Below are 16,978 nucleotides of genomic sequence, written 5' to 3'. Positions count from 1 at the left end.
GGGTAGGGGTACAATGTACCCCATACTCATTCACATAGGGAAGGGGGCCGAGATCTGGGGGGCCCCTTTGTTTCAGGGGCGTCCAGATTCCGATAAGCCCCCTGCCCGCAGACCCCCACAACCACCGCCCAGGGTTATCAGGAAGAAGCCCTTGTCCTCATCAACATGGGGACGAGGTGCTTTGGGGTGGGGGGGGGGGGTGCAGAGCCCCCCATGTTGAGGATATGTGGCCTGATATGGTCCAGGATGGGGTGAGGTTGCTAGCTCTTCCTCTCCCCTCTTCCCTCTCCTGACCTGCTGGGCTGCATGCTCGGATAAGGTATTGATTTGGGGGAGAACCCCAGTCCGTTTTTTTTTTTTCAGCGTGGGGCTCCCTTCAAAATCCATATCAAACCCAAAGGTTTTTTTTTTTCCCCCATTTTGGCAAGGAGTTCCCCCCTCAGGATCCTCAAAATGCAAGTCGCACCATAAGTTGGATCATCCTGATCCGACTTGTGATGCAACTTCCATTCAAATCAAGGGGCTCGCATAAAAAAAAAAAAAAAAAAAAGTACAACGTGGCTTAACGCTGTATAAGCAACATTAAGCAGCCTATAGCAGCGTCAGATGTTTTTACAGCTCTGACGCTGGTCATCAGAATGCCGATCGGGGTATACTGCTACCAGCCTGTGCACTACGAGCGTCTCCCAGAGAGGCTGGTGGCAGTATACCCAGATCGGCACTCTGCATGTAACGTTTTATTACACACAAAGGAGACACATATGTTAGTCTTTTGAAACAACCCTATGATCTTGGGAACCCTTTGATTTTACATATGAGGAGAACACAAGATATCTAATGCTCTTGCTGCCATAACTCCACGGTATCGCCTGTGGTGCGAAACGAGTCGCGATTCTTTGGTTAAGTTTCCACTACAACTGAATCCTGCATATCCTAAATTGATAAGTTTGACCACTCATATGGTCTGAAAATAATCAAACATGTTATGCTTGTCATGCATATGGTTTCTTTTGATTTAGGAGTATACTGTTACATGGCTATCTATGTATGTTTACATGATGGTTTTTTTATGAAACTTTTGTATAATAACTTTGCTTTTATACATCTTCAAATTGTTTATCTTTCCTGAAATCAGTCAGTGGATGCCTTCAAAGTCCTACTCTCTATAAGGGGATTAAAATATAATCTTTTTCTCCCCCCTTCCAGTTTCTAAATATCCATTTTTGGGATGTGGCATCACTTTGAGATTATGTCTCAGATTTCTGTACTCTACATGCAGAGAAATAAGATATGTGAAAAAACACACTGATTTAATTTGTGTGATATGACCTAGTAGCATTGGATTCATACAGTATCTCACAAAAGTGAGTACACCCCTCACATTTTTGTAAATATTTTATTATATCTTTTCAAGTGACAACACTGAAGAAATGACACTTTGCTGCAATGTAAAGTAGTGAGTGTACAGCTTGTATAACAGTGTCAATTTGCTGTCCCCTCAAAATAACTCAACATACAGCAATTATTGTCTAAACCTCTGGCAACAAAAGTGAGTACACCCCTAAGTTAAAACGTTCAAAGTGGGCCCAAATTGTCACTATTTTTTGTGGCCACCATTATTTTCCAGCACTGCCTTAACCCTATTGGGCATGGTGTTCACCAGAGCTTCACAGGATGCCACTGGAGTCCTCTTCTACTCCTCCATGACGACATCATGGAACTGGTGGATGTTAAAGACCATGCGCTCCTCCACCTTCTGTTTGCGGATGCCCCACAGATGCTCAATAGGGTGGTTTAGGTCTAGAGACATGCTTGGCCAGTCCATCACCTTTTACCCTCAGCTTCTTTAGCAAGGCAATGGTCGACTTGGATCTGTGTTTGGGGTCTTTATCATGTTGGAATACTGCCCTGCGGCCCAATCTTCGAAGGGATGGGATCATGCTCTGCTTCAGTATGGCACGTTAGTATGTCATGTTGGCATTCATTGTTCCCTCAATGAACTGTAGCTCCCCAGTGCCAGCAGCACTCATGCAGCCCCAGACCATGACACTCCCACCATCATGCTTGACTGTAGGCAACACACACTTGTCTTTATACTCCTCACCTGGGGGCCGCCACACACGCTTGACACCATCTAAACCAAAGTGGTTTATCTTGGTCTCATCAGACCACAGGACAGGGTTCCAGTAATCCATGTCCTTAGTCTGCTTGTCTTCAGCAAACTTTGCGGGCTTTCTTGTGCATCATCTTTAGAAGAGGCTTCCTTCTGGGACAACAGCCATACATACCAATTTGATGCAGTGTGCGGCGTATGGTCTGAGCACTGATAGGCTGACCCCCAACCCCTTCAACCTCTGCAGCAATGCTGGCAGCACTCATATGTCTATTTCCCAAAGACAACCTCAGGATATGATGCTGAGCATGTGCACTCAACTTCTTTGGTCGACCATGGTGAGGCCTGTTCTGAGTACTACCTGTCCTGTTAAACAGCTGTATGGTCTTTGCCACCGTGCTGCAGGTTAGTTTCAGGGTCTTGGTAATCATCCTATAGCCTAGGCCGTTATGTAGAGCAAGAATTATTTTTTCAGATCCTGAGATTTCTTTGCCATGTAGTGCCATATTGAACTTCCAGTGACCAGTATGAGAGAGTGAGAGCGATGACGCCAAATTTAACACACCTGCTCCCCATTCACACTTGAGACCTTGTAACACTAACAAGTCACATGACAACGGGGAGGGAAAATGGCTAATTGGGCCCAATTTGGACATTTTCACTTTTGTTGCCAGCTGTTTAGACATTAATGGCTGTGTGTTATTTTGAGGGGACAGCAAATTTACATGGTTATACAAGCTGTACACTCACTACTTTACATTGTAGCAAAGTGTCATTTCTTCAGTGGTGTCACATGAAAAGATATAATAAAATATTTACAAAAATGTGAGGGGAGTACACCTAGCAGAGGAAAGAAGAAAACACTTAAAATAATGCAGGCCCCTGAAAGAATAGTAAGCAGTACAAAGCAGGTGTAAAAGAGGCCTGTGGATAACCCCCAGGCTCCATATTGAAGTGAGGCAAGAAAGTGGTCCGCCCTCCCAGGATCCACATTGAATCTAGCAGGCAGAGACATTGGTTATTAAAAGACATCTGCAAAAAGGTCCAAAAAGTTGGCAAACGTGCAGTAACCATAAAATACTCAATAGCATTGAGGCTATATTGGTCGATATCTACTTAAAAAAAAGACACTAAATGCACTTAGTGTGCAACAGTAATCCTAGAGGACGAAACCATGGCAGAAAACATGAGTCGAAGCCGCAAGCAAAAGATGGGGGCAAGTCATCCACAAGGAACGGCCACCTTCACACAGTAAGCAGCCCCAGGGTATACCAATATAAAGTGCAGGCAATCAGTGGAGCAAACAAGATAGGAGTGACAACGTTCATCTATTGCTCTCTAGAGAGTGGGTCAGTAGATTGCAGCCAGGATCTGCTTCTGTTTGACGGTGTATTGTGTCTGCAGTATGGACCCAGCGAGAACCATGTCCATCACCATCTAGTCAGGCAAGTCTATAGGCTCGGTATCAAGAAAGCAAAAAAACATCTGGTAGTTGACGGGAATGTTGAAGGGCAAAAGATCATTATGCAGACGAATAGTTAGGCCAAAAGGGTGTCTCAATACATATGTACACCCTGCAGTCCCTGATTTTGTCTAGCAGTGGCTTCAATTGACGTCTCATGAAGAGGGTCTTGCAGGAATGGTCTGGGAGAAGGTCTATAGTGGCACCGTCAATTTGAATGGGGCCCCTATTCCTGTCCCGCTTCATGAATATTCTCCTTTAGTGTGAAGAAATGCACCCTGCATATCATATCTCTCGGCTGGGTGCGTTCACCACTGCCAGGGAGGTTGACTGGTTTACCCCGTCAAGCTCGATAGGGGAAGAGGCTGGTTTGCCTAGGAGGTCATTAAAGATACTGATGTCTAGCAGTCGCATGATCTAGGGGAGTAGAGTGCGTACACATACTAGTGCAAGGTAAGTGGTTGCAGCCGTTAAATTGTAGTATTCAGCTGCTCAATAAAACTATATTCTGATTGTAGCAAGACTGAATTGTTTAAATATGCTTTTTTTTTTTTTTCTCTTCTTCCTTTCATAGTCTGCACTGGATTGGTGGCCCAAGATTGATGCTGTGTATTGCTACTCAGGAGAGCTCCGCAGCATGTTTGCTGAAACGCTCAAAATCGTCATGCAGTTACATACAGCAATCCGCCTGACGCCGGTAAAGTTTGGTATCTTATGCTCTGTATTCTGTCATTGAAAATTTGGTTTCCATTTAGTATTCTCTGCACCCAAATAGAAAAATATAAGATTTTATTAGCAACAGCGACCAGTTTCATGCATTTAAGAATTTTCTGTATTTCTTAGGGATTGCATTTGGCTTTAAATGTTTGTAACAGTTTAACCACCTCTGGATCGTAAGGTTTTCCCCCTTAATGACCAGGCTATTTTTTGCGATTTGGCACAGCATTATTTTAACTGACAAGTGCGCGGTCGTGCAAGGCTGTACCCAAATAAAATTGATGTATTTTTTCCCCCACAAATAGAGCTTTAGTTTGGTGGTACTTGATCACCTCTGTGATTTTTATTTTTTGCGCTATAAACAAAAGAGCGACAATTCTGAAAAAACAATATTTTTCACTTTCTGCCATATAACATTCCCAATAAAAAAAAATAAAAAAATGTTTTTTTCATTTTAGGTCGATATATAATTTGCCACATATTTTTGGTAAAAAAAAATCCCAATAACAGTATATTGATTGGTTTTTTCGCAAAAGTAATCGCGCCCACAAACTAGGGGAAACATTTTTTCTTTTTTATTAATTTTCTTTTACTAGTAATGGCGGCGATCAGCGGTTTTTTTTTTTTTAACATTTTTATTTCCCACAATGGTGTACAATTTTCCAATGCATAAACAAGTTCCATGTTCAGTACAATCATTCCATAAGTAATATGTATGAGTGATGCCAAGGAGTTCTGAGAGATGACAGACATTATTGCTCAGAAGTAACACTTAAGCATGGTAGTACATCGACATACTCTGTTGATACATACCGGTAGAGAGCATAAAAGTGACATACATGACCCAGGCCTAGACAAACCTAACTCAAAAGGGGGGAGACAAGAACAGCAGATCTACACACTTATCAGCTACATTAAGCCAACGGTCCCAGACCTTATAATATTTTGCAGGGCAACCTCTATTAATATAAATACATTTTTTAAAAGGTAATGTGCTGTTAACGTCAGCTTTCAGGTCAGATAGTCTGGGGGGAGTACTTATCCATAATTTGACTATTGTTTTCTGAGCCAGGAATAGTTTTATGTAGAAAAATTTTGGTGTATTTATCAACATCAGTATCTGGAAGAATTCCCAGTAGACATGATTTGGGGTCCAAAGTCAGCAGAGACCCCATGTTGTCGTGGAGAAAATCCACCACCTTTTCCCAGAATCCCTGCATGTATGGGCAGGACCATAGGAGATGGTAGAATGTGCCTGGTGCTAGATTGCATAATAGGCATGTAGAAGATTGTCCCTGATTAAATTTAGCCAACCTTGTAGGAGTGAGATATGAATGATGCAGAATGTATAGTTGGGGCAGCCTGTCCGACAATTTGGGTAATACAGCTTTGCATGCATCCAATGCCTCACTCCAGGTGTCATCCTCTAGATTCCCTAGGTCTCCCTCCCACCGTGTTTTTACATTTGTAGGCTATTTTCGTGGATGAGGGGGTCTACAGCATGTTATAGAATACAAATATTAATCCCTGGGAGTCCACACTTTTGACCACCTCCATGATAGGATTGCGGGAGGGATGACGTATCGATTCTGGGAGCTGAGCATGCATAGCATTGACGGACTTGTAGAAAACGAAAAAACATATGATTCGCTAAGGTTGGATTCCATTTTCAGAGCATCAAAAGTTTTTAACGAGCCATCAGAAAGTAAGTGCGAGAGGTAGAAATTTCCCTCCTTACACCAAACCTCCAAGACCGGTACAGTCAGGAATTCTGGGGGAATTCTCTTATGCCAAATGGGAGAATAATCGTTATGTGCAGGAACGTCTAGTTTAACAGAGGCTAGGTTCCATATCTTTCTATAGTGGTGCAAGAGGAAACGGTGTCCCACTTTGTTGGTGCCATCCTCCACTCCTGCTGCTATAGCACAGATAGGGTCTGTTGTTAGTTGAACCGAGGTGGGGCATAAGAGTAGGGTGAATCGCTTCCTTTCCATCTTATCTATATGAAATAATTGGGATGCCAAGTAATAGAGGCTAAAGTCTGGCAAGGCCGTACCGGCCAAATCGGTTGGGTTTTTGAGTAGTCTCCATGCCCATTTATGTCTATTCTTCCCCCAAACAAAGGTTTTGAGAATTGCATCTATAGTTTTGAAATGTTTCAGTGGTAAATACACTGGAGTGTGCCATAATACATACAGAATTTTAGGAAGAAGTATCATTTTAATAAGGTTGACGCGCCCATATTTGTGTTTTGGATTTGATCAGGGGAAACAATGGCTCCACATTTAGGGGACATAATCATCTGGGGACCTAGATACTTTCACCCCAAGGTACTTGATCGTATTGACTCTCTGCAGGGGTAATTGGGTCGGCAGCTCAGTCTGGGGGGCGAGATCCAGCGGGAGAATTTGTGACTTCCCCCAATTGATCCTAAGTCCAGAAAATGAGCCAAAATGTTAATTTGTTCGTAGTGCCTCGGCCAGGGAGGGGCCCGAATCTGCTAGATATAGCAGTGTCATCCGCATACATGATTATTTTTTCTTCAAGATCACTTACGTGCAAACCCTGTATAATTGGATTGCCTCTGATGGATATAGCCAGGGGTTCCGTTGCTTAAGCATACAGTAAAGGGGATAAAGGGCAGCCCTGCCTAGTGCCTCTGAAGAGTGCAAAAGTATCTGACTGCCATCCATTAGCCACCACTTTCGCAGTAGGGGCCTGGTATAGCAAGTTTATCCATCTAAGAATTTTAGGGCTAAAGCCGTACCGTGCCAGACATTTCCACAAATTGTTCCACTCCACCGAGTCAAACGCATTGGCCGTGTCAAGCGTTACTACTACTCTCGCCCCAACATTGTCATGATGGGCTTGCATATTTATAAATAATTTCCGGAGGGTGAAGGAAGTGTTCCTACCCGGCATAAAACCCGCTTGGTCCTCATGTACTAGAGTTAGGATAACCTGATTAAGGCACAAAGCCAGAATTTTCGCCAAGTTTTTAATGTCTACTTGGAGTAGGGAAATGGGTCTGTAAGACTCGGAGACCTAGATCTTTATCCGGCATGGCAATGAGTACGATAATGGCTTCCCTCATAGCTAGAGGTAAGGGTTTCAAAAAGATTATAGAGAGTAAACAGCTGTGGTATGAGGGTCTCTCGGTTTTGTGAGTAGAATTCAATGGGTATTCCATCAAAACCAGGGACTTGGATGTAGCAAAACTGGTAATGGCTGTCGCTATGTCCTCAGCCTCAAGTGTTTCTATCTGTGCAGAGGTCAATTGTGGGATGGCAAGGTCCTCTAAAAAGAGATCTAAAGGTATTGTGTCATTAGTTGTAGTGGTTGCATAAATGGAACTAAAGAACCTGCGGAACATAGCCGTTACCTCCGCAGGATCGGTGACCGCCTCCCTGGAGGAGTTGTGCAGGGAGATCACCACTGGGGGTCTATCATCACTATGGGCCATGTGCGCCAATAGTTTGCCTGCTCTCTCTCCATGTTCAAAAAGTTTCTGTTTAGAGAAGAAAAGCTTCCTAATAAACATCTCATATTGTAACTGGTTAACTTCCCTAGAGTGTAGTTTAAGGCGGGAGGCGTTAACCAGATATGGGTCAGTCTCATACTGACGCTCTGTGAGGTAGAGTTCTTCCAATACCCTGTCTGCCCTCTCTGCTGCGGTAGTTTTCAGCCTATTTATTCTAGATATTATAGTGGCCCTCACATGAAGTTTAAATGAGTCCCATATACTTGCAAATAAGGCAGAGTGAGCGTTTTCGTTAAAATACCTTTTTCATTCATCATCCATCTGACAGTAGCGATAGCCAAAACAGGTTTAATCTCCAGGTCCTTTGCGGTCTGACTGTAGGGACAGCTAATGTCATCCAGTATGGACTATGATCTGATAAGTCTAGGACAAAAGGCTGCATCTAATAGGCAAGGCACTAGTAGGCGATCAGTGATTTTTAGCAGGACTGCGACGTTGTGACGGACAGATCGGACACCTTACTGACATTTTTGACACTTTTGGGGGGGACCAGTGACAATACAGTAATCAGTGCTAAAAATATGCACTGTTACTGTACTAATGACACTGGCAGGGAAGGGGTTAACACCGGGGGCGATCAAAGTTAAATGTGTCCCCAGGGGATGCTTTCTAACTGTGTGGGGAATGTACTTATGGAGGAAGACAGGATCCCTTTGTTCATTGCTGACAGAACAGCGTTGGAGTACCATGCCAAGCTGTTCGAAGTGCCTGACTGAGCTGGCCGACGGATTGCCTCACATGGCCGGATTGGGCCGAATATTGAGGCCGCGGCTTGTGGCTTATTCGGAGCTGTCCAGGTACCATGTCAAGCTGTCCGAGTGTCATGTCAGGCTGTCCGAGCTCCTAACCGAGCTGTCCGAACTGCTGATTAAGCTGATAGAGCTGACGGCGGACCCGCGACCTGATTGGGCCCCAAAATTAGGCCGCAGCTTTGGTGCCTACTCAAGGCTAGCTGACCAGGTGGTTTGAGCTGCTGACCAGGGTGATAGAGCAGCAGATGGGCATCCACCCCCCCTCCTCCTCAGGGGGGGGGGGGGGCGGACATATGGACTGCTGTGGGGACAATGTTGTGTGGGGATACTCTGCCTGCGGGTCTGCGTCACAGCTGGCCCCCTCTTCCACTTTATAGGGGATTATGTCCCGTTATGTCATTTATGGTCTTTAGCTGGCGTCTCCTTGCGGGACTGCGGTCGGCGACCTCCCCTACTTGTTGTGCTCCCAGGGTGAGCTTAGCATTTAGCGATTCGAACGGGTGCTCTGCAGTGAGGATGGTTCCTTTTTTACTGCACATGCCCATTCAAGGGTGCTGGTGGATGCACTGATTGTATCAGTGCAGAAAATTTTAACATGGGGGGCGCCATTTCCCTCGGGCCCGCAGATCCCCTAAAGGCGGCAAAGGTACTCCCTTTTCCCGCCTACTGTGACAAAATTGTTGCGTGTCAGTGGCATCGCGATAATGGTAACCACACATGGTGTGGCTAAAAAGCTGGTTTGTGGTTCAGGCTTATAAAAAGGCTCTACAGATCTCCTCTTTATGGGGTACCGCCTATTTGGGTCTTTGTTCGAATCCACTAAGGGCAAGTCACCGCGTCATAGACAGGCCCTTATTTTTCAGCTCACAGGCCTTCGGCATGCAGGAGCAAGGGGTGATTGGGACGGTTCCCTCTCGGGAACGCTTTCAGGGATTCTATTCAAACCTGTTTACTGTGCCCAGAAAAGAAGGCAAAGTATGTCCAATTCTAGACCTCAAGGCTCTGAACCGCTTTGTGCGGGTGCAGAAATTTAGAATGGAATCCATTTGAACGGTAGTGGCGTCCTTTATACAAAGGAGACTTTTTGGCCTCTAGCTATCAAGGACGCCCCCAGGGTCTTTACCAAGGTTCTGGCTCCGGTGTTGGCATTACTGCGCTAACAGGGAATTTCGGTACTGGGATACTTGGACAATCTCCTATTGAGGGCAGACTCTCATTCAGCCCTGTTGGGCGACTTGACGATCACTGTACGGACTCTGCAAGAGTTTGGTTGGAATATCAATTTAAAAAAAATCTGCCCTGATACCTTCATCAAGACTGGATTATCTGGGCCTGACTCTGGATTCCGCTTTGGCGAGGGTCTTTCTTCCTCCTGGACAAGCTGCACAAGTTGCAGGGGGCGATCAGCTTGCTGTTGGCAAGCAATCTATCCTCTCTGCGGACTTGCATGTGGGCATTGGGTCTAATGGCGTCAACCTTCTAGGCGGTTCCATTTGCTCAGTTCCACGCGAGACCATTACAAAGGGAGATTCTCGTTTAAGGGAACAAAGATCCAACATCCTAGAAAGCTTTGAATCGGTTGAGTCACAACACAGACTACTTTACTATGGTGTCTTCACTCGTTATCACTACACCAGGGCAAATCCTTCCTTCCATTGTTTTGGACGGTGGTAACCACGGACCCCAGCCTGTAAGGCTGGGGAGGAGTTCTGGGGAAGTTCTGCGCCCAGGGGTCCTGGACAGTAGAAGTCCAAACTTCCGATAAAATATTTTGGAGCTCAGAGCGATAAAGCTTTGCCTGAGCCACTGGACAAATCTTCTGCAAGATTGTTCGGTCCGGATTCAGTCAGACAACGCCATGGCCGTGGCTTACATCAATCATCATGGGGACACCAAGAGTGTCTTGGCGGCCTGGGAGGTAGCCGAGATCCTGGATTGGGCGGAAAAGTTTGTTTGTTCTCTCTGCTGTGCACATTTCAGGTGTGGAGAACTGGCAGGCGGATTACATGAGTCGTCAGGTGTTGGATCAGGGGAAGTGGTCCCTACACCCAGAGGTGTCTTCATCTCCTGTGTGTCCGGTGGGGGACACCCAACGTCGACCGGTTTGCTTCTCGACTCAGAGAAGGTTCAGAGGTTCATAGCCAGGTCTCTGGATCTTCTGGCTGACGCCACAGACGCACTGGTGGCACCTTGGAGTCAGTATCGGCAGATTTATGCATTCCCTCCACTTAAAGTTCTGCTGAGGCTTCTTCACAGGATAGAAGTGGAAGGGGTTCCTGTCTTTCTGGTGGCTCCAGACTGGCCTCGCCGGTCTTGGTACGCAGACATGATAAGATTGGTCCCCGATGCTCCCCGGAGACTTCCTCTCGGGGAAGATCTGCTGTCTCGAGGACCGATCTTCCATCCTGCTTTACAGTCGCTTGCTTTAACGGCGTGGCTGTTGAAAGCCAGGTATTGCAGGATAGAGGTCTTTCTGATTTCAGTGATTCCTACACTACTGAAGGCCAGGAAGTCTACGTCCAGGAAGATCTATCATCATACGTGATCATTGTACATTTCATGGTTTGAATCATTGAAGGTTCACCCTCGCTTGTTGTTGGTGGCTAGGGTTTTGACTTTTCTTCAAAAAGGTGTTGAACAGCCATTGGCTTTGGTCACTATCAAAGGCCAACTGTCAGCTCTGGCTGTATTTTTCCAACACCCATTAGCTACGCATGCCCTAAATCGCACTTTTAGGGGGTTCGCCATATGGCTCCCCCGAGGCGATCCCCGCTACCTCCATGTGATCTGAATTTGGTATTATCTGTTCTTTAAAAACCTCCCTTTGAGAACATTAGGGAAATTCCTCTGCTTGCCTTGTCTCAGAAGGTTGCCTTTTTGGTGTCGATTACTTCTGCCTGCATAGTATCTGAATTGGTGGCGTTGCCCTGTCGCTCACCTTATCTGGTGGTCCACAGAGCTAAAGTGGTACTCCGACCTAATCGGTCGTTTCTTCCTAAGGTGGTTTCTGCTTTTCATTTGAATGAAGACATTGTGCTGCCTTCACTTTGTCCTAATGCCAAGCATTCCAAGGAAATTGCATTCTTTGGATGTGGTGCGGGCAATCAGAGTTTACCTGGCGGCTACTGAGGAATTTAGAAAATCAGATTCTCCATTTGTCCTTACCGAAGCATCTCTTAAAGGATTAGCTGCGTCTGCTGCAACCATATCCTGATGAATCAGTCGGTAGTTCAGGCTTATTTGCTGAAGGGTCAGGTTCCTCCTTTCCCTGTGAAGGTGCATTCTACTAGGACGCGCTGTGCTTTCTGGGTTTTTCGCCATTAGGTGTCAGTGCTGCAAGTTTGCAAGGCAGTAACTTGGTCGTCGGTGCATACGTTCACAAAGTTCTACAAAGTAGATATGTTGGCATCTTCGGATGCCTCCTTTGGCCACAAGGTTTAGCAGGCTGCTGTTTGAAGAGAATCGTTCTTGTTCCTCTTTGAGGGTGTATGTTTTTTCTAGGTGAGCTCCAGTTGTTCCTGGTTGAGCTCCATGTTACCTGGTTGGCTAAGTTTGGCCTTTGGGCAGTGCTGTATCTTGGCCTAGGCCTACAAGGCCCAGGCCTAGGGCGGCACTTTGCAGGGGGGCAGCAAAAAAGCTGCACCCCACACGCAAAAAAAAAAAACAGCCTACTCCCTGCTCCCACACAAAAGGGGTCCCCGTCGACTTGTAATACACTTTTAGTATAGTGCCAGTCTTATTGGGCTGGAGGGCAGGGTCCAGGAGGCAAATCACTAATAAGGCAGCACTGATGAGGCTGCACTGATGGGCGCTGATGAGGCTGAACTTATGGGAACTGATGAGGCTGCACTGATGGGCACTGATGAGGCTGCACTGATGGGCACTGATGAGGCTGAACTTATGGGAACTGGTGAGGCTGCACTGATGGGCACTGATAGACTGTGGTTGTGGTCTGTGGTTTACAGATGACAGGGCAGGTCATAAACAGAAAGGGGGTGTGGCCTTTACAGCAAGGGGTGGGTTATATTTAAATTAGGGGGTGCACAAGTTTAGTCAGGCCTAGGGCAGCACAAAACCTAAATACACCACTGCCTTTGGGGAGTTACGTTCTTTTTTGCATGGTCTTCCCACCCCTCATGAAAATACTGCTTTGGGACATCCCAATGGTCTAAGTAGATAGAGCCCTATTTTCAGATTCAGTAATTTAGGGCAAGTATTGGTTCATCCAATACAGACTGTTATTGCAGTATAGTTATGAGTCACGTTGGTCATCTGCTAACTGCCTACACCTACATATCTCTCAGGTAAAACTTTGGAGAGATCTTAGTTATTGGCACGGTTTCCATTCACCTTGTGATAGTTCCAGTTCTTCCTTTGCGTTCTCCATTGTTGAGAAATAACTGAAAAATCCAAAGGGTATAGTGGAACTCTCTTGTATAGTGAGCAGCCCTGGGAAATTGCTTGAGGCGACATTAAAGTTACTAAGAAATATTGGTAAAAAAATCAGCTTTAGCTGGATAGCCTTTTAAAGGGGGTGGTCATCAGTTTCAAAAGGTTTGTGCACTTAAATTTTGTCAAACATGTACAAATGCCTATTTTGTCTTTACACTGAGTGGGTTTGCTAACTTGCCAATTGCTGCTTTCTAAAATTCACTCATAATCCTTTGTATTAATTGAATACTGGAATTTTTCCCCAGAGTCTTACATTTAAAGAGAAAATGCCATACCTTAAGTTTAAAGAGAAACCAACCGATGTGGAAACGAGAAGTTATAAATACTTGCTACTGTCTTTGGTCAAGCTCATTCACGGAGACCCAAAGTTGCTATTGTATGTAAGTAGATATGTTATTTTTGTGCTTACTATTAGCATCTCTAGCCAAACCTTGCACATATTGTAAATTAGGAAAGGGTAGGATCTCCTTGGAAGTCTATCAAAAACGTTGGTGAACCGATTGATATGTAAAGAGGTTTTTTTCCTAGCAGGCACATTAAGATGCTTTGAGTTTAGTTCAGATTTTCTTAAGTAGCACCTCTGGATCCCATATAACAGAGGCTTTCAGATATACATACCCCTTCCATGTCCTGCTTATTGGTTAATGAGGCTACGCTTCACAGCAGTTAGCCAATATTATGTGGTGCAGGAGGCAACTGCAAAAGTTTGTTGTTAGCATATCTGAGTGCTCTGATTTTTGGGGGCACTTTAGCCATCAACCCAGTATTTTTTTTTTCAGGAGGTGATCAGCTTTTATTTGTAAAACCAACCTAGCAGTTAAAGCGCTGGATTGCTTTTTCAGGCGGTGGGAGGGGTTACCTCTACCCCTTCACCCATAGTCTGGTGCCATTCCACAAGCATGCTCAATTTGAACCAATTCAACCTAGAACCCCCAAATAAATATATATATATATATATTCCACACACACACTGCTCAAAAAAAATAAAAGAAACACATCCGATTGCAGTGGGGCAAAATCTCATGCTGGATATATATATACTGATATGGACTGGGTAATGTGTTAGGAGGGAAAGGATTCCACATCGCTTGATGGAAATGAAAATTATCAACATACAGAGGGGCTGAATTCAAAGACACCCCAAAAATCAATGTGAAGAAATTATGCAGTAGGCTAGTTTATTTTGTTGAAATTTCATTCCAGCAACTCAAAATGGTACTGAGTAGCTTCTATGCATGCCTGGCAACAGGGCCTGCTCCTAATGAGACAACGGATGGTGTCCTGGGTATTTTCTCCCAAATCTGGACCAGGGCATCACTGAGCTCTTAAACAGTCTGAGGTGCAAACTGGTGGCATCACCGAAACTTAATATGCCAGAGGAGTTCTGTTGGATTTCTGTTGGATTTAGGTCAGACGAGCGTGGGGGCCATTCAGTGGTATCAATCACTTCATCCTCGTGGAACTGTCTGCATACTCTCTCCACATGAGAGAGGCATTGTCGTGCACCAGGAGGAACCCAGGACCCACTGCACCAGTGTAGGGTCCAACAATGAGTCCAAGGATTTCATCCTAATAACTAATTGCAGTCAGGATTCCATTGTCTAGCCTGTAGAAGTCTGTGCATCTCTCCAAGGATATGCATCCCCAGACCATCACTGACCCACTATCAAAACCGGTCATGCTGAACGATGGTAGTCAGCATAACCTTCTCGATTGCTTCTCCAGACCCTTTCATGTTTTTCACGTGCCCAAGGTGAACCTGCTCTCATCTGAAAAGCCCAGGGCACAAGTGGCGGACCTGCCAATTCTGGTGTTCAATTCTGGTGTTCAATGACAAATGCCAATCGAGCTCCACGGTGCCGGGCAGTGAGCACAGGGCCCACTAGAGATGTCGGACCCTCAGGCCACCCTCATGAAGTCTGTTTCTGATTGTTTGGTCAAAGACTTTCACACCAGTGGCCTGCTGGAGGTCATTTTGTAGGGTTCTGGCAATGCTCATCCTGTTCTTGCACAAATGAGCAGATACCAGTCCTGCTGATGGGTTAAGGGATTCTAAATAGATGCATAACATGTCAGGCTTTAAAATTGCACAAACTACGGTACTGAAAAATCTCTATAGGTTACGCTCTTAAAATTTTTAACAGTTACCTGTTTAGAATTAGGGGTAGTCTTGTGCTTAAATGATTGATCTTGCTCTAACGATAGCGATTACTCACATGTGTAATTTGAACACTGTTCACATTTGCAGGTACGACTTACGTATGTGTTTTCTTTGGCAAGCGAGCACGGATGGGGTGCTTAAAAAAAAACAAAAAAAAAAAAACATTTATTTGTATCTAATCACTTTCATTGCCGTCACAAGGAATGTAAATATCCCTTGTGACAGTAATAGGCAGCGACAAGTGTTCTTTTTGGAGGGATCTGGGGTCTAAAGGACCCTAAAACCCTCCTCTGCACTTGAAAGTATTCAAAATGCCAAAATCTGCGCTTTTGAATACTTTTTTTTTTTTTTTTTAAAGCTATCGTTGTTGGCTCCCGAGTAAACCGATTGGGACGTCGTAACGTCCCTTCTGGGTTACTACAGTGGAGACCTGATCAAAGCCGATTATGGCTGTGTTCGGGTCTCTGGCCAGCCAGTGGAGCTGCCGGCTGGTCGCTCAGGTCTCCCAGTGGGATGGGAGACCTGAACGGAAGGATGCAAGGGGTGGGGGGGGGGGGGGGAAGACATCCCCTCCTGCTGCTTGTAATAGCCAAGCGGCTGCTTAGCCGCATCGGTTGTTATTACAAGAAACAAGAAAGCTGACTGTTGGCTCCAAAAATCAGTACAACCACTTAAGCAAAAATGACATACAGGTATGTGATTTTGCGGGAAGTGGTAAAAGCGTGACATATTGGCACTCGATTTACTCGCCGTAACAACATCTTTTATATTTTACAAAAAATTGGGGATTGTTTTTGTTTAAATTAAAATTCTTTAATGAGGAAGTAAGGCTCACTCTGTAACTTGTACCTATAGGTTAGCCTATAATAAGGCTTACCTATAGGTACTGTAAATATCTCCTAAACGTGCACACATTGCACGCAGCCAGTGCCAGCACTGGCGCATGCGCTCTGAAGGAGCGGTCGCCCGTGCCGTGAATTGTGGCTCCGGCCAATCATTATGGCTCATTATGCCTTTGTCTTGCAGGGTTTTTTTTTTTATGGGGTGTATGTATGTATATATATATATATATATATATATATATATAATGTATGTGTGTGTAATTTTCTAACAAAAAAATACAGATTTTTACATGTAAAAATGTCCCAATAGGCCTGATCCTAAAGTGGTTAAACTTTATTGTTTATTTAGGTTTTTTTTGCATAAACACGTAAAAAAAACAATTTATCAAAGGCACCATTAAAGAGTACAATTTTGTACATAAGGCAAGACTAAGTATAGCACAAAAACAGTAAACTTGTATGCCAAGAGAGACCAACGTAATATCTCTGTGGATTAAACAATATTATATTTTTACATTTTTTTTTGCTTTACTTTGACATACCAAATTGTACAAGTATACATGAGGCATTTGTTTTTAATTTCATTACTTTTCAGAAGAAATGAAACACTGTTTCTATTACCTGTAAGCCCCCGTTCACACTAAGGCGACCTGTGAGGCGACCTGGTCGCCTCACAGGTCGCCGTAGGTCGCCTTCCATAGGGAAGCTGCGGACCCGTTCTAATAGGAGCGACACAAGTCGCTCCGACTTACAGAAAGGGTCCGGAGCTTCTTTGGGGCGACCCGGAGGCGACCGCCATAGACTTCAATGTTATGAAGTCCGTGGCGGCCTCTCCGAGGTCGCGGCGCGCTGCTCGCACCGCAACCTCGGAGGTCGCCACCCGAAGTCGGATCGCCCCTATGTGAACGGGGCCTAAAGGGTGCCAACAAAATGTGTCC

General features: G+C 45.0%; 1 protein-coding gene across 1 annotated transcript in view; it reads left to right on the top strand.

The window, feature by feature from the left end:
* Positions 1-16,978, top strand: part of NF1 (neurofibromin 1) — a 585,707-nt gene that overhangs the window by 202,986 nt on the left and 365,743 nt on the right. The window contains exons 12-13 of the mRNA XM_082247714.1: positions 4,150-4,272; positions 13,283-13,417. Coding sequence (XP_082103840.1) covers positions 4,150-4,272; positions 13,283-13,417 — 258 coding nt within the window. The remainder of the gene's footprint in view (positions 1-4,149; positions 4,273-13,282; positions 13,418-16,978) is intronic.

This window comes from Pelophylax lessonae (genome assembly GCF_965119305.1).
Source record: "Pelophylax lessonae genome assembly, chromosome: 2".
In the NCBI taxonomy this organism is placed as follows: domain Eukaryota; kingdom Metazoa; phylum Chordata; class Amphibia; order Anura; family Ranidae; genus Pelophylax; species Pelophylax lessonae.
This window is presented reverse-complemented; position numbering and strand designations above follow the sequence as displayed.